Here is a 27,066-nt window from a genome sequence, read left to right on the forward strand (position 1 = left end):
TATTGACAGATTCCTGTACTTGTTCCCATTCTACCACACTCATCAGTGCCATTTCCAAACATACCAGACCTCTCCTCAAGTCCCTCCCTGACACTCTTCCTCATGTGAGTTGATGAACTCTGAGATGGTCTGAGTGTTCTGATTCTTTTGTGAATGTAAGAGTTGAGACCACAGGGCTGAATTGGTGCTTCAGTTGGAAGAATCTCCTTGAAACACCAATGTATAGTCAAAAACATGTCTCTCTTCTTAATGAAATTATGTTACTCAGCTTATTTTTGAACCATAAGATAACCTCAGACCTAAGGAAGATCTTATTCAAAAATTTTGTGTGAGTATGAATCTGAATAAAGTTTGTGAATATTGTCACACTGTCCTATTTCACTTTGAGGAAGGGCCAGGATGATTTAGTAGGTAATTATTTAAGTGTGCATTTACATTTCTGATCAGATTCAAACCTGATTAGTAGTGACATTATTGTAATTAATGTAATTAATTAGTTATTGATGTGACATTATTGATTCTTCACAGTATAGGAAGCTATAGTTGATGTTATCTACTTTACAAATGTCAAATGCATTACAACACTTTGCATTTATCAGCATGTAAGGAGTATGGTCAGTAGTTATGCGGAGAGACATTTTATCATGATTCCTAGAATAATGAACTGGTAGGTCAATGCCACCGAGGAGAAAGAATGATCTACCTGTTTCAGCCACTGATCCAGTCTGTTTGGGAGGCAGAGATACTTGTTCTCCATTGTCTCCACTGTTCTCCATGGAACCTCTCAGCACCATCCTACATTAGCATAACCGTGAGGCCCATCCACTCAGTACAGGATTAGTTCAGCTCTCCTCCCACTGTCTGATGGCTCTTTGTCTAGATGGACACAGCCTGTTAGAGGTGTTAACCATGCCATTGTCACTATAGTCATTTTCATTCACTTCAAGAACGAATCAGCTCACTGATGCTCTTGTTTTTTGAGTGAGATTGACATCTCATTTGTGATGGCGTAAGAGAAAACAGAGGAATCTGCCCTTTAGACTATGATGGAGTAGCTACTAAATACCCGATCAATCTGTTTTTATGATTAAGTGACTATCCAGGCCTTGAAATTAACTTTTTTCCTTGGTTGCACTGGTGCTCCCAAATTTACAGGTTAGTAGCACCAGCAAAGACTTTAGGAGCACCTACCTAAAAGCAAGGCGTACAGACAATATATGTAACATGGCATGTATTTTATTCACAGAACCATCAACACTTTTGTAAACATGTTTGTAACATGAGTTGGGTCTCCTGGTTCTCAGTTCCTCTCTCATCTACTTTTTTGCTGAAGGCCCAGCAACAGAGTTCTTCTCAGGAGGACCTTCTACACCAGGGGTATTCAATTAAAAGTCACAGAGGTCCGGTTAAAAAAATTTCCCCTTAGTAAAAGGTCCGAACCCAAGTCCAGTTTGTGTCTTATAGCCGGCCACTATATCCACATTATCATTTATTGTCAATTTTCAATGCAGGATGTGTTTAAGTGAGTGCACAGCTAGCTCTTTTACCTCACCATAAATGAAAGTAGACCCAGGAAAATACATTTTAAGCCTTTATGTTAGATTGAAGAACACACAAAAGTAAGAATTAAAAAATAAAGTGCAAAAAGAGCAGAATAATCCTTTTTCTCGTAAATTAAAGACATCCCAGCCCAAAGAACTGAAGGCCTACACTTCAAGTAAAAAAACATTAACATGTTCAGAAAGCATGAATAAAAACTGGCTCTTTCAGGGGAAAAATGCAAACAGAACTTTCTTCATGAGAGAAAGGGGCATGTGGCCTGCCAGTCATTTACTTGTACACAAGTAACCTTGTGCACAAGGTGTGCCTTGGCACACTTTGTGCCTGGGCACACCTTGTGCCTGGGCACCCCTTATAGTGGTCACCTTGTGGTGGTCTCTGTAATGTTGGTAAAAGAGACCACTGGACTTGATCAGCATCTTTTATTGCTGCATGTATGTCCTCTCCCCTTGTGTGTGTTTCATAGTGGTGTTTTACTCAGCAAAGAGCTCCTTACTGTATCTTTGTGAAGGAACCTGACACACACACACACACAAACTACAACTCATCAATGGCCACAGATATGCATGGTGCTCTCTGAATAGCTGCATCAAGATGTTATTATTTCTGACTTTCTGGTTGCTGTTGAAGCTGACGTTGGACGTTTTTCCACACATCTCATCTTTCTGTTTTCCCCCAAACAAAATGTCAGCAACAACTTTTAAGCACTTATTCACAACTGTACCATCACTAAAAGATGTTTTATGTTGCCCCAAACTCCACCATGCCTTTAGTGAACATTTGTTTGCATTTTTCTCGGTCATTTTGCCCCCAGCTTGGACTTCAGGAGATAATTCTGCGCAAAAGATCTGTGCTTTGTTTCATAGTGGCGCTTCATGTTACCACTTTTAATTCATGCTACGTGTTCAGACCATACGAGGTAAAAATGGGTTTGAACTGCATGACAGAGGAATAAAAATAAAAATTTGTTCCATTCATTCCTTGTTAACCTCCCTTTGTTTGCAGCTATGCTGTCTCCCTTCTGCTGTGCTCCGCTGTGGCGGTAAACTCACAGCGGCAACCAGCTGTCTCACTTCCTGATACGCTGACAGCGCAGGGTAGACAAACGATCTGAACTGGCTGAACTGAGTGGCACTATTACCGTATTAACTGGAGGAGCAGTGCCCGCCGTCTGTAACCTTGAACTGCAAGTAAAAATGCACCAAGAAAATCTACTCTCGTGAATTTATCATGGAGTGGTTACGGGTCCGGACAGAACTATCATGCGGTCTGGATCTGTACTGCGGTCCGCCATTTGGTGACCCCTTCTTTAAAGAGAGAAAGAGATTTTTTTCCCTAGTCGCACAGGTGCTCCCAAATATAATTTATGTTCTGACAATTGTCAGAACATCTTAGAATAAGGTGGTCTTCAGATAATTCAAATGTCAGATAATTTCAGTGGCATTTACTGTACCCATTTTGTCTTTAGATGCTGAGGTGATGTCAGGTGATAAATTGAATTGGCCATGACTGTACAGTATTGTAGACTAAAAGTACATAACACCATATAACCACATAACATAATTAATGTTTTGAATTGTCATAACAAATATTTCACATAACAATTTTTTATAACTATAATATTAAATTCATGATTGAGACAGACAGGGTGGCTGAGAAATGGGTTTCTTTTAATATTGTGCCCCCCCCCTCAAAAAAAAAATAACAGAGGAGGGGACACGATAAACTGAAGAAGGAAACAACAGTGGGGAGTGATTGAAATGATTTTCAGCAGGATTCAATCAGAAAATCTTGGTAAAAAGTATAATGAATATAAAGGATTCTTTCTGCCCAGTAGAATATGGAGTTGGAGTACAGACAATTTTACTGAAGGTGAATTTAACAAACAGTCTCACAATATAATTGATTTCCTGCAAATTCAATGATAACTTGTGCTTGAGTCATGTACTGCTTTAATGTGCCCCCAGTTTTATTAAACACTTTTAATTGTGTTTCAAAGTTGCAAAATACACTGTAGTCTGTTTTGCAATATCATCTCAAAGATAGATGTTTTTAAGAGTGTTCTTCTTCCATGCTCTCTTAGTCATTCTAACCTCTAACGAGCAGTCCTTACAGTACTTACTCCTATTCACTGTTTTCTCTAATCTTTTGAATTCCATGCTCTGTCTCACCCTTTCTCCCACGTACACTGCTGTCTTCATTTCCTAATCCTGCTCTACTCTCTCGTCTCTCTCTCTCTCTCTCTCTCTCCTCATCTCTCCTCTTCTCCTCTCCTCTCTCTCTCTCTCTCTCTCTCTCTCTTGCCTCTCTCTCTCTCTCCCTCCTCTTTCTCTCTCTCTCTTCCTCTCTCTTTCGCTCTCTCTTTCTCTCTCTCTTCTCTCTCCCTCTCATCTCCTCTTTCGCTCTCTCATTCTCTCTAAATCTCCTGATACAAAGTAGCTCTGAGAACGATAATGACAACAGTCTGAAAGAGACCGTGACAGTAAAATCTGATTCGCAAAAGATACAAAAATTCCTGCAAGACAGATTAGGTTCGAGGGCAAAAGTAGACAAATTTTTTCCCTGACCTCAAAATGTTTTCTGGATAGTGTCAGCTTTATATGAAGTAAAACAAGAAGTGGCGAACCAGTTTTTACAGACCAAGAGTTTTATAGATTGAAATAAACGTGATGTTGAAAATTAAAAATCAGAAAATCTCTTTCTCTCTTAATTGTAACTATCTTGAATGAATGTGATTTTAAAAATCAATTCTCTCTCTCTCTCCCTCTCTCCCTCTCTCTCTCTCTCTCTCTCTCTCTCTCTCTCTCTCTCGTCTCTCTTCTCTCTCCCTCTCTCTCCTCTCTTCTCCCTCTCATCTCTCTCTCTCTCTCTCTCGTCTTCTCTCTCTCTCTCTATCTCTCTCTCTCTCTCTCTCTCTCTTCACTCTGACTGTGCTGTCTGCCCCAGCTGTTTCATTTGCACTGTGTGCCTTGAGCTGTGAGGACAGGACGGAGCTGTGCTGAGTGGAGGTGAACTTATCTAGAGCAGGGGGGAGAGAGAGAGAGAGAAGAGAGAGAGAGAGTGGAGAGCACTTATTTTTAAACGCAGACTGGATTAACAGTTGAACAAACTGGAACTGTTTTTCTCTCCTTACCTGAAGATAGAGACCAGATAATGTAGTTGGCTGCTGAGACTGAGACACATGCCGTTTAGGTACAAGGACTGAAAACTATGGCAGTCATACCCAGACAATTTCAGTGTTCCCATTTTTTCAGGGTGGTGAAGATAATTATTTTCTGCTCAGTCTGATTAAGTTTACAGGGGATATTCCATGTGGGAAACTCACCTGTGGTGACATTGGACTGTAATCCCCAACTCTGATTTACAGGTCCTGTCTCTCCTGGAATTGGACTCTAGTGTAAGATTGTGACCCCTTTCAGGAAGTTGAAAGGTGCAAGTCCTGATGAGGAACAGTCTGGATTGACGCTCCAACATTTCTTCATATTCAGTGGACAGTAGGAGTATTCTTCTAACTAACAGCATTTCTTTGGTCACACCACACCTGAAACTGGCCACACTGGAGGTGTGTTTTTAAAGGACGTCTGTGGCCTCCGTTGTCCTGGGACCATGGGCTCTCTTTGGGGCAGCACTATACTGCTGTGTGGGGTGGTCCTGCTCAGTACAAAAAACAGTAGAGCCCAGCAGACCAAGAACAATGTCCCCCGGCTAAAACTCTCCTATAAAGGTAAGTTTCCTGCATTGATAATTCCTTTCTTAAGTTGTAAATCTTTTATCATTTCAGATTTGTACCTTTTTCTCTCAGACGGACCTAAGATATCATTGGGCCTTGTTTCTTGTAGATTTAAATTCTCCTGGACTAAAATTCCTTATCCAGAGATGGTGTATTGTGAAATCCTAGATGTCCTTGTAAGGCACCTGTATAAACATAAAGTACATGCAGCTGAAAGACTTCAAAACTTCAATTAAAAATTTAATACTGCATGTCAGCTTTGGGTTGGTTGACATGTTTGATCATATAAAGCAGTTGGTCTTTTAATGTTCATTCAGTCAAGCAGATAACTCCTCCAAATATTGCATTTATCTTCCACTTCAGTCAGTTTGGCTTCAACCTTGTGGCTGCAGTAAAAAATAGATACTGTACTTTCATCGGTCCATGACGACGTCTCTTTGGGAATGATTTCATAGGAATCGAGAGTTGATGATTTGCTAAATGCAATACAATGACAATAAGAGAACAGCTTAGTGACATTTATGAACATTATTAACTTCATTTACTGTATGAGGTGAATGAATTAGTATCTCCTCGCCGCAGTCTCTGTTCCCAGCTCTCTGTACTTGTTTTTTGATCATATACCTCATATAATATTGTCAGTTGTGCAATGAAAAGTGATACCAGACATGTCTGGTATTATTCGCCTCTCTCTCTCTCTCTCTCTCTCTCATCTCTCTCTCTCGTCTCTCCTCTCTCCTCTCTCTCTCCCTCTCTCTCTCTCTCTCTCTCTCTCGTCTACTCCTCTCTCTCTCTCTCTCTCCGTCTCTCCTCTCTCTCTCTCCTCTCTCTCTCTCTCTCTCTCACTCTCTCTCTCTCTTCTCTCTCTCTCTCTTCTCTCTCTCTCTCCTTCTTCCCTTCTTTTCTTCCTCTTTCCTGGACATCATTTGTCCGATCCGTTTTTCCCTGCATGGTAATTATACTGAGGATGAATGGTGCAGGTCTGTTTCAGCAGATGGCTTCCCCAAAGAGAAATGTTTCTTGCTCATTGCTGTGAGATCCGTAATTATACACACATGCAAGGTGGGCAGGCACAAATGCACACATAAATAGTGGCCATCTGTAGATAGATAATGATACCTGTGAAGATTAAACATTTAATATAACATACCGTCAGGTGGGTGAGACACGCCCATGTAGTGATATCTTCATTAAATTTTAGACTTGTGAATGGAAAGCTTACTTATTCATTTCATATTCAGTATTTCAATTTCATGTCATGTAAATGTAATAAGATGCAGACAATATTTGACAGCATCCCTGGAAATATTACTCATAAAATAACGTAGAATTTCATCAAACGTTATTGCTGTACGTCCCATTAGGCAAGTGACATGGGATTATTGCGCTATAAATATTTTATGCCATCATATAAATAATTTATTATATCTCTTATAGCAGAAACAGATTCTCTATTACTCTGAGAAAGGAGGAAACCAGATGAATCACTATGGTGGACTGCAGGACAGTTCAGCTTGCCAACACGAATGGTCTGAAATGACAATCCTTAGTAAAGAAAGTATGATCCTGCACACATGGGACTGTGAGTTGGGGGGACTGTGACCCCTGCAGGTCACTGGGAATTCTGGGAAAATCTGTACATCCTCAAATGACTGTGTCTCCCTACCCCCTCCCTACCCCAATCACCACCATCACCACCACACACATATAACCACACGTCTCTAATCTCTCTGCTCAATTGGAGATTCCAACAGATCTTTGAGCAGGAGGGTCAAAGGGTAGAAAGGCGACTGCGCTGGGTGGGAAGATAATAATGGTACCCCCATTGCTACATAAACATGAGCTAAGGTCCAACTGTATCAACATCTACATGGCCGGGTGATGATGAGGCAGTGGACGGCCGTGAGTTCACAGTGTACCACAGAATGACAGATGGTGTTATCTAACATGTGATATATATGACACAAAATGATAAATTGTCACCTCTGAAGTACACGGACAATTGAGGAAGTAAACATACATCCATATGTTTTTAGTTCATTTCCCTCAATAAATAGAACACATGTTGTTTACTGTCCAAGACAGGGAAAATAGGTTTTTTACTTAGGATGAGAGTTTACTGCCAAAAGTAATCCTTCTTTGACTTGTCCACCCATTTCCTGACCAGAATCAGCAGATTCCATACAAGCCCACATATACAGTATATCCACAGGATACCATTGAAAAAACATGGCCAAGAAGTACAGAAGGTAGGTGCCTCTGTTCCAGAGATGGAGAACACTGTAGTGTCTACATCTGAACTCTGAATGTCCCTTAACAGTTCACAAGAAGGTGTCTCACACACATTGAATGTTTGGAGCCTTTCTTAGGTTCTGGAAACGATTTTAAGTAGGAGGCACATTCAGGATGTTTATTAGTGTTCGGTTGTTGTTCGATCTGTTCTTCCAGGATGCCTTAGAAGAATCTTTGTATTCCTTCCACTTCATTACTTCTGACTGAGAAGCAAGATGCTGTGAAGAATAAAATCACCTAGTCACTCAATATATCCACTGATATTCTCTAGTGACCATGGTTGTCAGCTTATGAAAAGGAATCATGTTGTGCAGGGTTCTGAGTCCATTTCAGAATATGGATAAAAGCATTTTCCAAAAATCAATACAAACCATAATATGATATTAAAAAATTTTTTTAAAATGATCAAAACCTAAATTATCATATGATGATGCATGTCGATAATAAATTATTGTGAATACTTACATACTGTATGTAGTTCAGAAAGTATGACACTGATTTGGTTTATTGAAAAATGTAAATATATTCTGATTATGGTTCATAATTAAAGCCGTCACTCTCAAACAAGTAAAATTTTTAGACCAGTCTGAGAGATATTTGCTTGCATTTCCACTTGACACTGAGCAAATTGCTTAACCTATGAAGCTTTGCTGTTTCCCCTCAGGCATAAGTGAATTAGTAACTGTATTCACTGTCACTGACATAGTGATAGCTGTGTTTTGTCAATGTGCAATCATACACTTAGTCATGGAAACAATGAACATCAGTGAAGCTACTGAACCAAGGCCAACCAGTGTTCCCTTATACTGCTGTGCCACATGTGGGTTATTGTTTCTGTGTTACTGCTTTTATTTAGGAGGCACTTAGATAACACTTTGTGTGCCCTCCAGTTGGAAAAGAGAAAGCGAGAAAGACAGAGAGAATGTAGGCTAAAAGAGTTTATTTTTATCAGTCCCACATGGGATTGTTGATTTTTTTTGCATCCATTGCATCTGCCCCCTTAACTTGCACTCTCTCTTTCCATTTTCACTCCCGCTCTTCTGCTCTCTCTCTGCCTTTCACTCACAATTCCGTCAGTAGAGAATATAGGTAACAGAGACAAGCTGAAAGAAAGGGAGTGTAGCTGGTAAAAGGGAAAACCTATAAAAGGAAAGTAACACAGAAACAGAAACAGCTGGTGAAAGTGTCATTTGAAGAGTTCTTTATTACCTACTTCAACAGTTATGGGGGTAAAGAGAAAATGAGCAAAAGGGCAGCAGCTGACACCTGTTAGAAGCCCACATCTTCCCACCTGTCCTTCTGTTTCTTTGTTTGTCTGCATGGAAGTATTTGTTTTTTTTAATAATGGGGCATTAGTATGAAACTGTTATTGTTAAATGTTTCTCAGAGCCTGTGGTGTGTTAACCAGCTTTGCAGTAATACTTGGATTTTTACTTTGAAGTTCCATCTTAAATAGGAGAGTACTATTCCTTCATCCTTGCAGTGGGTGTCAACGTGTGTATTTAACCAGAGGGGACACCAGTTCAGACATGTTACCTCTTGAATGGCTTCAAAACTGTCTGTTCCGTTCTAATAACACATCTCATCGCATGCTCCATAAACACACACAGATCAACACACGATATATATACACAGTACCTGTTTCTTGAAAAAATTGTTTTTAATGACTTGGAAGTAGTGTCTGTTGAATGGTCTGTTGCTATGGTATTGCCTACCGTGGATAGATGTGGAGATGGTGGATGTGCATAGAGGATAAAATTAAATATGGCTATCATATCTATGCAATTTCCCCACTGTTCCTTGACACCATGTTATTTGTAAAACAAGATTACCATTCTGTGGGAAATTACTTACTTCATTTAAATGAACAGATTACATACAAATTAGTAAAACATGCTGTTTGTGTTATAGCCAGTCCCTGAAAGGCATCCGTCTTTTGCTTTTCCTAGTGACTCATCAGTTTTTGTGTATAATTGTAATGTCAGATTGTAGCAATGAATTTGCTTTAGAATGCTTTAAAATGGGAGCAGATATACAAACTGTAGAGGATAGCTTATCTCTCAGACATGTAGCCCTGAGCAGTAAAGATGTACCAGCAGACTGGTGGCATGGTGTTGTTGTGAAGGGCATGTCATGGAGACACGGGTTGTTGATTACCATGGCTACTACATTTTTTTGCACAAGTCTCAGGAACTGGATAAGCTAGAAAGACGAAACAAAAGGTGCTATATTCAGGGAGGCAAGGGGATGAAAATTAGATCACAACATTGACCTTGGAAAAACTAGGTCAAGGTCAAATTTTCACTTTTATTCCTTTTTAGGTACACATCACTGAAACCTGCTGAGATATGATCACAAAACAAAAAGCAACATTTTCAGGAAGCCAGAGGCACACAAATGTGTAGGTCAGGGTAAAATTTTGAAATCAGGGGTGTCGCGGGATGTTGCAGTCTCTTACTGCCTTGTTTTTTCCTCCGGCTGGACTTCCTCACCTTTTAATAATTATTTTGTGACGTCTAGATGAGTGTTTAAATGTATTATTTATACATTTATTTTGTAATTTAATTACATAATACAGTGACTCACGAATGCATACTATGACATACAGTACTGTAATTATTTGTGCTTGACCTTTTTTTTTTTGTTCTAGCTTGATCCATTTTTGTGCAGGAAACTAACGTGACCTATAGACATTATTTCACTTAAAGAAAAATGTGATGGAACTTTTACCAATTTTATTTTCATGAAACCTGATTTTTCTCCATGTACTCTATCTGAAATGAGTCAGACACTGGGACAGAGAGAAAAAAATAAATTTGGAGCAGAAAATGAAGGAAGGGGGGTAATCCATAAAGGCTATGGACTGCAACATTAGAAGATGTTAATGTGAAAGCAAATGTCATATCTGATCATCAGATTTTATTAGACAGTAGTTGTGTGTCCGAATAAGTGTTGTCATTTTAAGTGATCCTGAAGTTTGGTGTAGTAAATGTTGTCATAGCTGTGTGCCATTACATGATCATCTCAGTTTCCACAGTGAGTGTGCCAGCTTTTGCTTGGCTGCCCTGGTTAAGGTCACTTCCCCAAGCAGACAGCTTGATCATCAACTCTCATTCCTGTCATTACCTGCCCAGACCAATTTGACTTAGCAATGATTCTCCAATGTTTGAAAACATACTTGCTTGGTATCTTGGTATCAATCTCAAAACAACAATACCAACAGCAACAAATTTGATTCACAACAAAAAAATGCAATGAAGGAGTTTTTGACAAGAACAAGCAGCCTTGTCTATTGAGGTTTGCCAAAATCCAGTGTTATATTTTGATGTATTTAATATACCTTCAAAGTCTAAAGCAGTGACCTACAAACTGTCCAAAGTGTATGAGGTACATTTAAGCAGGCAAACTAGTGAATGAAGAGGTAAACCTGTAGGAACCAAAAATTTAGTTGGTTTAAATTGTTGAAGAACTTTCTAAATAAAGCCCCCTCTTTTAACATCTGTGGAAATTTAATTAAGTCATCAAAAGACATATTTTTCCTTAATTCTCATGTTTCCCACAGTAACTGAGAGTTTCATAACATTATTATTATTATATGCTGAGCGTTTATTTGTTTTTATTTTTTGCAGACATGTTGGAGTCCAACAACCTGGTGACATTTGAAGGTCTGGCCAACAGTTCGGCCTACCACACCTTCCTGTTGGATGAGGAGAAAGGAAGACTGGTGGTGGGAGCCAAGGACCACATCTTCTCCTTTAACCTCCTCAACGTCAGCACAGAGTATGCTAAGGTGAAGCCGGTATTTAATTTGCAGGCAGTCTGTCTAGTAGTTTCATCCATTTATCTATTAATCATGACTGTAAGTCTGTTTGCGTTTCTGACCGACTTTATATCTGCTTGAGCATGCATCTTCAACCAGAGTACCAGTCAGGAGCTCAGGTATCTCGGGACTTTCTTTTCTATTTTCTACAGAAAAGTGCCTTTTGAATATTTCAGATCAGGGCTGTCACACACAATCACACACTGTGTCAGGCATGTTAGTCACTCTGCACACCTGGATAAATAATGGAGTAAACTGAAACAAACAGGATAACAAATTGCATTGTGACCCCTTCAACTCACATACGTACACATACATGAACACAGGCTATAGCTGCATCGATTTACTCTGTCAAACTGATTCTGGCAACGGCTGATTCTTGTTTAACATGTGAAGGAAATATATTTGTGTTGCAGATCCCTTGGCCAGCTTCTCCCACCAGGAGAGATGAATGCAAGTGGGCAGGAAAAGACCTCTCCGTAAGAGCTAAAACCATCCTCTCAATGTGTCAGCATATTGCCCCTCTACTCCCACTCATTTTTAAAAAAAAGTGTCTTTGTTCTCTTGAATTACATAAAATGTGTAACACTGGAGGTCTAAGTACAGTTATCTCTCTCAGAGATTCACTGGGATAATAGGGATTCTGTGGACTCTATATATGGGATGTTAATCATAGACAATATGAGATTTTAATCTTCAACTTGTTTATATCAGTGTTAGCATATACAAGCTGTCATAAACAACACATATCCTAACTCTATAGGTTGCATTACAATCTCCAAGAGCCAAGACTGAGCCCATTATTTGACCTTAATCACTTATCAAGCCCTAGAGCACTCCTCTTCATAGATCGAGGCTTGGGAATCTCAGTGTTCTCTGCTAGGCCTTAAAGGGACTGCATGGACAATAACTGCTGTCATATATTCAGGGATCATAGTATTAGTGTCCCTATGTTATTAAACTGCAATTTTCCTGCGTATTGTCATACAGCTGTATATTCAACTTTGTCAAGGTATTTTTAGTCTGAGCTTAAGGAGCAAAACAAAGCTTTGAAAAAGCTTCATTAAAATGAAGAGGAAAGATTATTGCCAAACAGCTGTTGAACATATAAAAAAAACATGCTAAATTTACTTGTTTAGGCTAATAGTAATTTAACTCTCTGTGCTCAATCAATCAATACAAAACAATTAATCCTTGGCTTTTTCTGACCCGTTGCGTCACTCAAGCACCTTTTGACAAGCCAAGAATCACATGTTCATGTATTTGGCCAGATGCTTTAAAACATATGCATACTGTATGTTGCAGTTACTGGGAGGTTATTCTGCTTCATGCAAGCTTTTATGAATTCTATCTCAAATGAGCCTGCGGCTAAAAGATGTAAAGTCATGTCAATAGTCTTTGTGCCTCAGTTTGCTACTTCAGTATTGGTCAGAACAGGGCAATCTCTCCTTCCATTCCACCCTCCTCTGTGGTTGATTTGAAGCTCCATGAAGTCTTTTGTGTTTTCTGTAAACACTGTGGAAGGCATGAATAAGATGCCCTAAGGGGTGGTCTCTGTGAAATAGTTGGAGGAGGGTGAGAATTAAAGGGAGGTGAGGAGAGCTAGAGAGTGAATCTGTTGATGCTCCCTGGTGTACTGTGAGCAAACACTTCTAGGGATGGAAGAAGGAAAGAAAAACTTATGGGTATGAAAGGTGCGAGAGTACACTCAGAAGAGAAAAAGTAAAGCTGCTGCTATGTGTAGAATAATAAATGTGCAAGTCAATGAATCCCCCAACAAAAACAAGAAAAACAAAAAATCATCTGTTTGAGTATTCATTTGTGTGCCTTTTTGTGCACATATAACTCTATGTGTCTTACTTTTCTCAGCCAAGATAGAATAAAAAAACCAAAACAAAATAACATTAAAATGTGTTTATTGACAGCATGAGTTTGAACAAATGTTGTACAGTATATCATGTATAGTTCAACACACAATCCAGTGAAAATATGGTGATGAAGGCAAACATCTTAATAGTGGTGATGATGATGATGATGATGATGATGATGATGATGATGATGATGATGATGATGATGATGATGATGATGATGATGATGATGATGACGACAATGATGATGATGGTGATGATGATGATATGGGTGTTATTATTTACAACTACAGTGAAAAACATCTTACCTGGTGAACTTAATATCTGTATAATTAGAGTCATCTTGTGTCCATCATCATGATAAAAAGCTGAGCACGAAGAGATCATGCTAAAACCAACATTATCATTGCTGAGATTAACTGACCCACACCGTCCATTTATATCAGCAGCGGCTAAAATGACAGCAAAAGCTCATATTAACAGAGGCTGTTCTCTGTTGATGCTCTAGCAAATCCAGATGAATGTATTCATGCATCATTTCCCATGCTATTAACTTTTCCTTTATTCAGTTTTATTTTCGGCCTGCTTAGGCACGTGCTTCCAGAGCATGAGGAAATGGGCCACATGGCAGTGGAAAAGCACAACAACAAACACACATGATTGTCGTGTGCATGCACAAATACACAAATACACACACACAAACACACTCACATAAAGAAAACATAATATCCTATATATGCACAATGTAATAAAGAAATATATCAATAGCAAGCCCAAAATCAATGGATTCCAGAATGAATAATATGGAACATCAATGATTTATACTGACAGATTCATTATAGGTCAGCATTTCTCTAACTGCTGCAGGATTACTGTAGTTAACTTTTGCTGACTGCTTTTTTTTTTTAAATTGTAAATCTTTCCATATGGATTTCCCAATTTTGTGAGAAATTATATGGCCATGGGCATAAACTCTCTGAGGAAAGTCAGGAAAGATGTTACTGAGCTCAGACAGAAAGTGTGCCAGGGTGGAGATGGTGTGGGAAGTGCTGTAAAAGTAGAGAACAGTTTGACAGATGGTAATGTCATTATTCTAATGTTACTCAGCACAGGGTTGAGGTTCATAGACTGGTGCCTAGAAATCACAGTTAACTACAGAAAGGTTTGCTCCACCTACGTACTGACCCGTAGCCTTCATTAGGGTTGAATTGTTCATTTTCTCTACATTTTTATGCCCCAAATGTCCCTCATGCTATCACAACAAGCTTTGGGACAAAACTGTATCTAAATAGTTATATGCAAACAGTTTGATTATTAATGCCAATTTTCTCTGTCTGATCCATCAGCAAGAGTGTTCAAATTTCATCAAGGTGTTGCAGCCATTCAATCAGACCCATCTCTATGTATGTGGGACAGGAGCCTTCCATCCTGTGTGTTCCTACCTGGAGCTGGGCAAGAAGACAGAGGTACATGCACCCATCACAATTTCTTCTCTGCTTTGTCCTGCTGTGAACAACAATAATGCATGTTTACATTATTAAAGCTTTCCTGAATTTAATTATTTAAAGTCTGAAGGAACATGTCTGGCTGCTAAACTCTCATAAGTTACTTTCAGTGCATAAGTTGTTTCATTCTGGAATTAGGAAGACAATCAGACACAGTATTCCAGTGTGTTACTCTGACAACCAAAACCTCTGTGTGGTCATTTCTGCATGAGAGAAAGAAATTACAGTACTCTAATCTCCACCTTTTTTCCTATTCATTAAAATCCCCCAGGGGTCAGTGTTGGGGCCAAAATTGTTTAATCTGTACATAAATGATATACAGTATTTAACACAACCAAAGTACTGAAACTCATACTATTTGCAGATGGCACAAATATATTTTACAGTAGTGACGATTATTTTGAGCTTGTAAACACAGTAAACAGGGAACTAAAAACAATAAAAGAATGGATGCCATCATCATGCAATTATTGTGCAGTTGTCCTTAAAAGAAGTAGCAATGAAGCTCAGTGTGTTAATCTCTGAATCAGGAACTGGGATGGGATTACATAAATTTTCTTCTTCCCACTCTCTTTCAGGCAGAATTGTATTGTTGAGTTATGATCTTTGCTTATTTATTTGCTTATTTAATTATTTTGTTCTTTGTTTTTTTTGTTTTGTCTTTCTTGTTTTTTCCTTGCCTTGCTTGAAATAAATGAAAAACTAACTAACTAACTAACTAACTAACTAACTAACTAACTAACTAACTAACTAACTAACTAACTAACTAACTAACTAACTAATCCTCTTTAATAATAATTAGTGATAAACAATTTTTTGTTGTGAAAAGCAAACTTTGGTCATAGAGAAAAAAAAACACAGGAAAAAACTTACAAATGTATTGCTAAGACCAAACTCACATGACTGGAGAATCTCCTGATTTTAGCCCTATCCATTTGGTTGTCAGTTGATTTCTGTACTGTTCAAGTCAGATCGCTGTAGCTAATGAGAGTCCGACCACCTGACCATATTGCCAAGCAACAATAAACATTTTATATTTTTAGGCTAAAGTTGCTAGCATACCAATGGTGATGGATTAAGAAGACAGTTATAACCTCAGCTCCACTTCTCACTAAAGGCGAGACAGTCCGTTCCTTTGTTAAATTTCCTCATCCTCACTCTTTTCCTGTTTTCTTTTTCCTGATATAAAGAAAGGCAATTGTTTATGTTGCACAGCTGCTCATTGTCATTTCTAGCTTCCTCTTGCATAAGAATCTTAATGACATCCTGTTGTGTTTGATCAGTACTTGTTTTGAATCTTGCATTGTGTTGGAGATTTTTGTTATGTTTCATACAACCCAAATTCAAAATTTGTTAGGATTTGAAAACTTGCTGCAGCATACACAGGTTTATAGCATGGTGGAATCAAGGTTTTTACTGCACCATTGTCACAAGAAATTTATTTTTTTTATGTAAAACCATATCCATCATACCTTACAGGTACGGTATTCTCACATTTTCCATTTTTTAAAGGAAAATATTTTCCCCCCTGCATCTGATGGCTCTTTGTACAACTGTTTGTGGGATTACATGAAACTACATGGAAAAATTTTGATGACACTTTATAGGAGATTGGGAATTTGACATAAAAGTTATAAAAGGGTATAAATGAACAGACAGATTTTTACATTTTTTTATCACTCCGTGCCAGTATATCTGTAACAAAAATCTAATTAAATGATTGCTGCACTTATGACTTTTGATTTTATAACATCATGTATGTGTGACACTGTGGCTTTTACTCTCCAGGACAGCGTGTTCAGACTGGACACTCGTGTAGAAAACGGCAGAGGAAAGAGTCCCTATGATCCCAAGCTACTCACTGCTTCTGTGCTAATTGGTGAGTATGAGGCCGGATACAGCATGTGGCTTGTCCTTGAGTTGCAGTAAGGTCATTTAAAACATGATACTCCTGAAAAAACCCTCTGCCCTGTGCGTTACATTCCTGGTAACTATTATAAGTGAATTTTCTCTAGCTTTTATTTACACTCTCATCAGTAGGACTGTAAACTCTTCATCAGTCAGAATTCACCTCCTTAAAGTGCTGTGCATGCCTGACAGATGACTTTTTTTGAGTTAAAAAGCATGCCCTTTTTCTGAAGCCCAATTATTACCAATCACAAAGTATTATATCACACCATTAAACCTGCCAGATGGCTATTTTCCAGACCGTCACCCATCATCTCATCTCGCCTTTCTCTTTCCCCTCTCACCAGCATTATTATGTACTCCCCCTGTCTCACACCTCTGTCCTGTCCCTCCTCATATGCCCTTCCTTCCATTCATCTTTCTTGAGCCTCACCTTTCAGCCCTGCTTACTATGTTAATGTCAATTTCACACTCCTGATGTTCATATCGTCCATCACCGTGTACTCTATGGACAGCTTTTCTACCTGTACTGTTAAGCCTCTGAACAATCCTCCAGACTGTCCCAGACTTCACACCCGGATCACCAGAGCAAGATTGTTGCCAACTGTTTTGTCATTCAGTGTCACAACACTAACATAATTTGTGTCTTGTAGATGGAGAACTGTATGCTGGGACGTCAGCTGACTTCATGGGGAGAGACTTTGCCATATTTCGCACTCTTGGCAAACATCACCCAATCAGAACTGAGCAACATGACTCCCGCTGGTTAAATGGTGAGAATGAAGAAGAATTATTGCCTAAATGTGGGATCACATTAAAAAGCAGTTTGGAAAAAAAAGCACTTTACAGGTCTGGATCTTTCAAGCAACTCTTTATTGATTTATGCATATGTATTAATTTAACTATATCCCTAACCTTCTCAGTGAATGTTGTGATCATGAAGAATGTCATGAATAATGCTGCTGATGTACAGACTGTCTTAAGGTCCCATTTACCCTCCTATTTTTTAATCTTTATATATATTCTATTCTTATGTCTTTAAATTTGTAGCTTTGAAACAGCTTTCCACTCAAACGTAGATGGCACTCAGCTGTATTAATCTTTCAGCTAAGATAACCCCAGAAAACTAATTAACCTAAAGGACTGGCTGGACACTATAGACTTAGGAAAGTAAAACTTTTACCAACATAATTGAAGATAAAATGTATTTTTATATTCCTGCAGAGGTTTTTGCTGTTTAAATCCTCTATTAATGTGTATATGCAGTAATAATTTAGGCATCATATCTCATCTTGTGGCCTGAGAAAGTTCGTCTGTGTAACGATGTTATTGTATTTCATTAAACTTCAGTCTCTGTGCTGTGTCTGGTGGTGGCTCAATATTTTTTAACTCATCTCCTGACAAAAACAAAGCTTATGCAGCATATTGTGTTTGCTGTTGTTATGACATAGTAGTAGTCCCTACATTGTAATGCCCTCAATATATTTTGAGTTTTTTATTATTATTATTATACTACAACAAAGGGATTCATCATCATGTGCTAACTTGATTTCAGACCCCAGATTTGTAGCCGTTCATCCAATTCCAGAGAGTGACAACCCAGAAGATGACAAAATATACCTGTTCTTCAAAGAGAACGCTATTGATGGAGAGCATACTGGGAAGGCCACGCACGCTCGTATTGGACAGCTCTGCAAAGTACGAAAACACACGTTACAGTATAGCTTCACATTCATGTAAACATTCACTCAACGTTCAAACACAAAAGCAGTGAGAAAAAAGACTTGTGCACTTTTACACAGAAATTATTTGAAATGACTCCTGTATCTGGAAAAGCATTTGACAGGTGTCTGAGTGGTTTTTATAATGGCAGGTTTCAGGAGCTGTTATCTGTGATTATTTTTAGCCTGGGGCGGAGGCTTTGTTGTGTGTGTTAAAATTGCCCCCGAAGACAGAAACCTGAGAGAAATGTTAAATGTCACCAGAACCTGAGAGGCAAGGATGCTGTCAATAGCAGCACTGTTATCCTAATGCCAGGCTTTGGCACTGATTGGGTCTGCGACACCATCCAGCTGCATAGGGTGCCTGTGGTAACGCTCTCGTCTCGTATCAGCTTTCACATTCTAAATCCTATTCTTATTCATTAACCAGGAATCCAACCAGCTGACTCAAGATCAATGTGAGATGCTTGGTCCCAGCCACCCATTTAACTGCATACCAGCCTGATTGTTCAGAATGGCAGGAATCTGGCCACGGTTAACCTAAGACAAGCCAGCTATTATGCACAATGTGTGTCGATTTGAGCTGCATAAACTAATTATAAATCAAGTTTTGAGCAAGCACGTAATTTCTGACTACATGTGCTAAATTCTAAAGTTGTGAATTTCCACTCACTTTGGACACGAAGCTCCTTAAAATAAAAGGAAAGAACTAGACAGACTTTTTATGGCTTTTTCAAATCTTTTCACTCCTTTTTTTTTTCAAATTGCAAGATTATGTCAGTGTGCTTTATAAAGTAGAGTAAGAGAGGGGAGAACTGGTAGCCTCAGCGACAGAGGCAGTATTCATAATCTATGTCCAACTATAAGTGAATGCCTCACATCATTCATCCAAATGGTAATAAGGTATTCTCAGTGGTAGAAATTAGGCAATGAAAGTCATTGAGAACAAATAACACAACTGAAGTTTTTTTTTCTTTCCAAGAATTGAAGATATGAAGCTGAATACAAATACAAAAATCTTTTTGTCATTTACAAATTTATTAACTTTCCTGCTGAAATTGTAAACATGATCTGTCCAACAGAATGACCTGGGAGGTCACAGGAGTCTGGTGAATAAATGGACCACCTTCTTAAAGGCTCGACTTATCTGCTCTGTACCTGGCAGTAATGGAATAGACACACACTTTGATGAACTGCGTAAGCAACCGGTTCCAGCCTTAAACATTTTCAGTTACTATTTCCTCTACATGCTAACTCAACATGTTCGTAAGAAAGAGTGTCTTCTCTTTGGTTTCCAGAGGATGTTTTTCTAATGAGCACAAAGGATCCTAAGAGTCCAATCATCTACGCAATATTTACCACTTCTAGGTACTGCCGCTGACACAAAATAACTTTTGGCTATAATGATTGATTGCATGGCCAATTTTTAAACAAGAGTTTTTACTTTTTGGCGCTGGCTTTTTCTTTCTACCAAATAGCAACATCTTCAAAGGCTCTGCTGTTTGCGTGTACAGCATGACAGACATCAGAAGAGTGTTCCTTGGTCCTTATGCCCACAGAGATGGACCAAACTACCAGTGGGTGCCCTTCCAGGGACGTGTTCCCTACCCACGCCCTGGAACAGTGAGTACATTGTACTCATAAATGTGTTCCACACCAATCTTAAGAGTGGACCGTCATTCATGCCCTTTTCTCCACAGTGTCCAAGTAAGACTTTTGGAGGATTTGACACAACTAAAGAATTTCCTGATGAGGTTGTAACGTTTGCTCGAAGCCACCCGGCCATGTTCAATCCCGTGTACCCTATTAATAACCGACCAATCATTGTCAAAACTGATGTGGACTACCACTTCACTCAGATAGTGGTGGATAAAGTGGAAGCAGAAGATGGACAGTATGATGTCATGTTCATAGGCACAGGTATGCATTCTGCTTTATAAGGATACAAACAATATTCTTTAAATAGAAGCTTTGTCACAGTAAATTAATTTTTGATTGAATATAAGTACACAATATGAGTGTGTTTTGAGTTCAAATTAACTGACGACATGTACGTCCATTCTGTGCTAGACATGGGAACGATACTCAAAGTGGTATCCATTCCCAGAGGCTCATGGCATGACCTGGAGGAAGTTCTATTAGAGGAAATGACTGTTTTCAGAGTAAGTCATTTTATCTGCTACCTTGTATTACATCTCCAGATTAATGGATGGCTTTATAACCAAAGGGTTTCCAAATAATCCATTTGATATTTTACAGAAACCAACAGCAATTACAGCGATGGAACTTTCAACAAAGCAGGTACTGATTGCAGCTTTAATTTTAAGTAAACTGAAGGTATCTGAACATGGGCCTGTATTGTCAAAAAAAGACAACACGTCTAAAACACTTACATCAAGTTTGTTTTGAAAACTAAATAACCGGAGTGTTATTTGAAATGAGTGACAAACATAGAGATATACATCATAATAAAAAATATTCTTGGCAAACTAGGTGTAGTGGCAAAAAAAACATTAACAGTTACAAAATTGAGTTTCATACAAATGAGCCCAAAACAAAAAAAGTCAAATATATTTATGATGTTTAACAGAGAAAAAAAGATAAATCAGCATAGTTTTATTAATTATCAATTTTGTATAAGTTTAAAGCCAAGTGTGTGATATTTAGATGTGCGGTTAGATGTGCTGGTAGCTAAATAGTGAGACCATAATGCTATCTCTCTATATGTTGCTATTAAAATGTTCAAACACGTTTGCTATATGAAGTAAACGTTCATTGTTTAACTATTTTATATAATGTACAGTGTTTTTTGTCAACAATTGTATGTGGTTAACGTCTTTCTTGAGTTGAGCGATCCTAAAACGGCTGGGAAGAAGCACTAAGAGAGGCATGCAGTTCTACTGCCTCATGGTAGGGGGTGGTGGTTATCCCAGGGATTCTTCTTGGGACTCCTTAGCCGCAGAATAAGTGACAGTAAACTACAATCTATAGTCAGCAAGTCAAGTGCAGCCATTCATTTGTTTTTTTCGCTCGCCTTGCCTTATTATAAAAAATGTTGGATTAAAAATCTCAACTCAAAAAATGTTATAAACTGGACTTTCAATCAAAGCAGGAGGTAACAATTAAAGGAAGACCAATGCCAAAGCTACAGGGTTGAACTACAGAGCTACAGAGAGACTTTTAAAACTGAAGGAAGATAACGAAAATTTCTACATTCAAGTTATCTATGCTTTTGTTCAGAAGGAGCGGTGAATGGGCTTCTTTTATAAGTTAAAAAAAACACATACAGTAAACAAACATGTACTAACAACATAATGTTTTTTTAATCAAATATGCTTATTTGTGTGTTACAGTTTGTATGTGTAAATAATTCTTCTATGAGACTTTAAATGTAACCCACCATTTAATTCGCAGCTCACTGTTTCTAATTAAATGGAGACTAAGCTACATTGTAGGTTCATATGTTTGTAAATCTGATTATGATGAAGTTGGAGCCTCACCATCCATGAACCTCACCGCAGGTCATTGGCATCAATATTGTCGTTGTGGGTTTCTTACGGGTGACACACCTTGCATAGCTGAAATAGAGAACAAAGACACACTTGTCAGATGATTTTGACATGAACACTTTGACATGAAGTATTTTATCACACCACAGTCTCAATTGTAGACTTTTCAACAACAAGTTATTCCATCAACATAATGGCAGGGAGAGACAAAACATGTCAGGTAATTGACAGGTAGGAGGTACTGAGCACTGGTAGAAGGACGGTCTGTCAACATTCCTGGCTTTTATTGTATTTTCACAAACATAAGTTCAGCCAAAAAAAGGTTCATAACCCAGATCACATCATCCACCAAGAAAACCTAATATTATTTTAAGTATAAAATATCTGATATTTAAATTTCAGTCTTTGTCTTTTCTGCCTTCACAGCAACAACTGTACCTCGGCTCAGACATTGGTGTCTCCCAGATGCCTTTGCATCGGTGTGAAGTTTATGGGAAGGCCTGCGCTGAGTGCTGCTTGGCACGGGACCCTTACTGTGCATGGGATGGCACTGAGTGCTCCAGATACTTTCCCATGGCTAAGAGGTACTGAACACATTCTCCACATTCACTTGTCATGTCACCATTTCATCGTTAATGTCATACGAGCTGCACAGAACCTTAAACACAGCAATGAATCAACACTTATGATCTGAGGAGGTGTTTACTGGGTTTTACAACCATTCACCATTATACTTATTCATAGCAGCAGATGTTTTGGGACATCTGGTTTGTTAAACACATTGAATCCAATGTTAACTATGGATAGATTCAACACATATTTTATATTTTGCAAAAGGACAATCTAATTACAATCAAGTAATGTTTGTGCCAAAAACTCCCTAAGGGTATAACGATCAGGTTACAAAAACTACAAATATATTCTGCCTCATGTGTTTACTGTAAATTGTGCCAATACAGTATTACTAATGTCTGGTGGCTGTCTGATGGAACATGGGGTTAGTTGTGGGTGAGAGGCACCTTGTAGTAGTCGACTCATCTGTATGATTCCATGTATTTGCTCTCATGGAGAAGCCACCCACTCACAGCTCTATGGAGAATATTGATTTTTATGTTTAATGTTTTCTGTAATATTCTCACTTGTAGTTCCAGTCCTACATTCAGACAGAAGGCAGTCAGAGTGAACTCTCACCTCTAGTTACCAACACAACAGTTATTGTTGGTGTTAATCGATTATGGTTTGCAGAAAATGTCATCAAGGTTTTGGTTGATACCATACTTGAGAGGCTGAGATGATTGATGAGGGTTGAATTCTTCTGTTATACACACCCTATAATTAAAGGTGATACTGTCATCTATTTGTGTTGGCTTTCACTGTTGCTGCACATCCAAACCACATTTACAACACACACACACACACACACACACACACACACACACACACACACACACACACACACACACACACACACACACGCTGTGTCTGCTGACTCATGACTGTGATTGTCCTGTGTTTGCGTGTCTGCAGGAGAACAAGGAGGCAGGATATCAGGAATGGAGACCCACTCACACAATGCTCAGATCTGCAACATCATGGTACATTAATGAAACAAAAGTTTTTGTTCGAACTGTGTATGCTCACAAAGTGTGATATAAATATAAAACAAAAGGCTCGTTTATCCTCTTTTTGTACGTAAAAGGATGCGTTCGTCTGTAATGGTCAATCTATCAAGGCTTACATACGTCTGCATGTTCTTCTGAATGATATGGATACAACCACAGGAGGCAGTACATTTTTAAAACGTTTCAATAACAACAAGTCCGACAATAGTAGGAGAAGGTTGTGATGCAAAATGTTTTGTAAATGCAAAGAGGTGTCAAGTTAGAGGGAACAATGTACTTGCTGGTCTTTCCACGTTATCACTACATTTTTTTTCTTCTTCATTTTTTCTGGATATATTTGTTGTGCCTTGCTTGAATTCTGGTGGTATTGCTCTATTTTTAGTTTAGACATTATAAACATTGCTACTAACAAAAGTATATAGAATTTCAAAAGACACCAATAAGTAACAATTAGAGCTTGTCAATTATCCAGCTGTACAGCACAATACACTATTGTTTTAAGAGTGTACATAACACTCCAGTCTTTCCTGTACATAACACAGCTAGTCTTTCCTGTACAACTAAGGAAAAACAAACAGATGTGTTTTACACAGTTCTGGTGGTGTGAAGCTGAGTCAGCTCTTGCGAGGCTTTTAATTAACATGATCAGGATTCCTCTGTCTTCTTTCTGTCGCCAAGAACCCCTCTCTACTGCCCTGTTCAGACCACGATTATTATCCAAACACAGGACCATGCTTTTATTGGTTGTGCTTTCTATTACATGAGCTGAAAAGACAAAACCAGTTGCTGTCAAAAGCTGCTTATGTGAGGAGAAGGAAATCAAGAAGGAAATGTGTTTGTTTGTTGCTCCCCTTTTAAATTTGTATTTTTTGCCCACACTTGCAGATGACAGAAAGACTAATGTAGAGAATGAAAATAATGTAGGAAAATATATACTACAGCAGCACTGGGTTCTGCATTTTTAAATATAAAACAGGTTTTACATTGTAGGAGTATAATCATAAGGACTTTTACTTTATATAAGTGGCTGATAAACACTTGCTTGACTGTATAAATTATATTTTCCCTGTTCTCCATTACCTGCTTTTTATGGACAGAGGTTTAACTTTACATTTGATTGACTGTGATGTTAATGTTGCAAAGTAATGAAAAATACAGACAAAAACTGGCTTCTTACTCAGGGTTTTTTTTTTTTTTTAACATCCTAGACAGAGAAAGGCAGAAAAGCAGAGAGTCTCTTAAACAGAAAATCACAAAGACATCTGGTTAAACAGTCTATGTTCATAATTCTGCTTGAAAAATACAGGGAGAAACACATTAAACTTTCCACAACCCATAATATCTATGACAAAAAATATGAACACCTTTTGACCTATGTGGCTAATGTGTTCCTATTTTCTCATCTAGATGAAATGAATGGACAGCTGTCTCTCTTGGACAAAACTGTGTATGGTGTGGAGAACAGCAGTACTTTCCTTGAGTGCAGTCCCAAGTCCCAGAGAGCCATGACATTTTGGCAGTATCAGCACCCTTCTGATGACCGCAAACAAGAGGTTAGCAGCACATCAGCACATTATTTATTTTGTTCAAGTAAAATCTGATACAATCTGAATCACAGATGCTTCATTTAAATTATTAAAATGAGTGAAATTTGTGATTTATGGCCATAAAGCATACTGTAGTTAAAGACAGGAATTTCATTTTTATCTGTGTCCCTTATTCTATTAATTTCTCTTTATTCTTTAACTAGATCAAATCAGATGAACGTTTCGTCCGCACAGACCAGGGCCTTCTGATTCGCACACTTAACAAGGCAGACTCTGGGATGTATCTGTGCCAGTCTGTGGAGCACGGTTTCATGCAGACCCTCCTGAAGGTGACACTAGAGGTCATTGATACTGAACGCCTGGAGAATCTCCTACATCCTGATGAAGGAGCTTCAAGCCTCCCCACCCAAGATCGTTCCTTACCCCAAGAGAGTCCCAATCAAAAGCTGTGGTACAGAGACTTCCTGTCACTGGTTAATCACCCGACTCTGAACAGTGTGGACGAGTTCTGCGAACAGGTATGGAAAAGGGAGAAGAAGCACAGGAGACAGAAAGCTCACCTGGTGCAGCAACTACAAATTCACCACCAGCAGCAGAAAACTGTAGTGAACCCTCACAGCCAAATGCACGTTCAAGGGCTGGCAGCCAAGTGGAAACACCTGCAAGAGAGACAGAAAGGACGCAACCGCAGGACCCATGAACTGGAGAGAGCCCCCCGTAGTGTGTGACCTGTTGAAATAACTTTGAAGAGCCAAACCTTAAATCATACCTATTACTGTACGCATTCTATAACCCTAATTAACTCACTCATTTGTGTTCATATTGAGTTCTTCCTCCTTCAGTTGTTAGTAAGGTTACATGAACTAATAAGTGTGATGTGCTGGATGAAGCTTTCAGTACGTGGGCAGTCATGTTTACAGTACACCAGTACAGAAGTCTGCAGGAAACATGTATCATGCTGGATGGATTGGAACGTATTATCTCAGCTGGTCACTGTGGTTTGAACATTGCAGAGGGACAGTGCCACTAGCACAACAACTGGATGTATACCATTTCCCACCCTAGACATGACTGAGTTCATGTTAAAAATGTTAATGCCATCATTTCACAGCATGCTTGTTAGGTGACTTAACTACATGCCTAGAACTGGATGCCTAGAAATAACTGTTTTTTTCTCCATGTCTGAAACATGAATGAGATGAGGATGGGACTGAATTGTTCTCGATTGTAAATGATATTCCAGTGGAATTGCAAGCAAGAAGTGAAGAATTGGAGGTCGTAGAAATCTCAACATGGGTTATTTGTTTTTCTTTGTTTTTGTTTTTATGGGTGGTTAAATCAGTTGATAATATAAATGAAGAAGCCCAATCACTGCAATAAATTGTCACCATTTCCAATATGATGATGTAGCTAGGATATGTAAATACTGTACTCTATGAAATCTCCTCATACTAAAGGGAATGGCTCACAGTTGTCTGTTGTTGATGCAGATGGACATTTATTTAAGTAAAGGTTTTTAGAAAGAAGATGGAGCTTTTGTACTAGTTTGTGTCTACACCCTCCATAAGCTTCCCAAACAAAGCCAGGTTTCATCATTTTGTGGTTTTATATTTCTGTTTTTTTTGGGTTCTTTAAAAATATATATTGAGATTCCTACACTATCCACTTTGTTTCCACTTTGTTGTATTTATTGATATAAAATTATTTATATTATGAAGACATTTTCCATTTTAACAAAATCTTTGATTTAAATCTTACCGAAGTAAGACTGGTAATTATCAATACTGGTCAGCGTACATGCATTGCATATCACTGTATGTAACGACCAATGACCTTTCATAAACTGTATGTGTTTTTCTGCATATTGTATCATATCTATATTTTTCAAAGGCAGCACAATGTAAAAACTTTATTTCATTGCATGTGAGATTTTTGATCATAGGAGTCCTTTATTATACAACATACAACCGCAAATCTGAAACAT

The 27,066-nt window shown here is 38.5% G+C and overlaps 1 protein-coding gene across 2 annotated transcripts in view; it reads left to right on the forward strand.

Moving 5' to 3' along the window:
• The window catches only part of sema3ab (sema domain, immunoglobulin domain (Ig), short basic domain, secreted, (semaphorin) 3Ab), a 43,379-nt gene that overhangs the window by 15,742 nt on the left and 571 nt on the right, over window positions 1-27,066 (forward strand). For both annotated transcript variants that reach the window (XM_068312716.1, XM_068312717.1), the window contains 17 exons: window positions 4,928-5,284; window positions 11,212-11,372; window positions 11,819-11,881; window positions 14,617-14,736; window positions 16,564-16,654; window positions 17,337-17,456; window positions 18,239-18,381; window positions 19,487-19,601; window positions 19,703-19,772; window positions 19,883-20,027; window positions 20,105-20,324; window positions 20,475-20,566; window positions 20,664-20,705; window positions 22,340-22,497; window positions 23,441-23,508; window positions 24,943-25,088; window positions 25,286-27,066. The exon at window positions 25,286-27,066 is cut by the window's right edge and continues 571 nt beyond it. In XM_068312716.1, coding sequence (XP_068168817.1) covers window positions 5,167-5,284; window positions 11,212-11,372; window positions 11,819-11,881; window positions 14,617-14,736; window positions 16,564-16,654; window positions 17,337-17,456; window positions 18,239-18,381; window positions 19,487-19,601; window positions 19,703-19,772; window positions 19,883-20,027; window positions 20,105-20,324; window positions 20,475-20,566; window positions 20,664-20,705; window positions 22,340-22,497; window positions 23,441-23,508; window positions 24,943-25,088; window positions 25,286-25,810 — 2,397 coding nt within the window. In that variant the 5' untranslated portion in view covers window positions 4,928-5,166 and the 3' untranslated portion in view covers window positions 25,811-27,066. The remainder of the gene's footprint in view (window positions 1-4,927; window positions 5,285-11,211; window positions 11,373-11,818; window positions 11,882-14,616; window positions 14,737-16,563; window positions 16,655-17,336; window positions 17,457-18,238; window positions 18,382-19,486; window positions 19,602-19,702; window positions 19,773-19,882; window positions 20,028-20,104; window positions 20,325-20,474; window positions 20,567-20,663; window positions 20,706-22,339; window positions 22,498-23,440; window positions 23,509-24,942; window positions 25,089-25,285) is intronic.

The sequence above is a fragment of the Antennarius striatus genome, chromosome 4 (assembly GCF_040054535.1).
Source record: "Antennarius striatus isolate MH-2024 chromosome 4, ASM4005453v1, whole genome shotgun sequence".
In the NCBI taxonomy this organism is placed as follows: Eukaryota; Metazoa; Chordata; class Actinopteri; order Lophiiformes; family Antennariidae; genus Antennarius; species Antennarius striatus.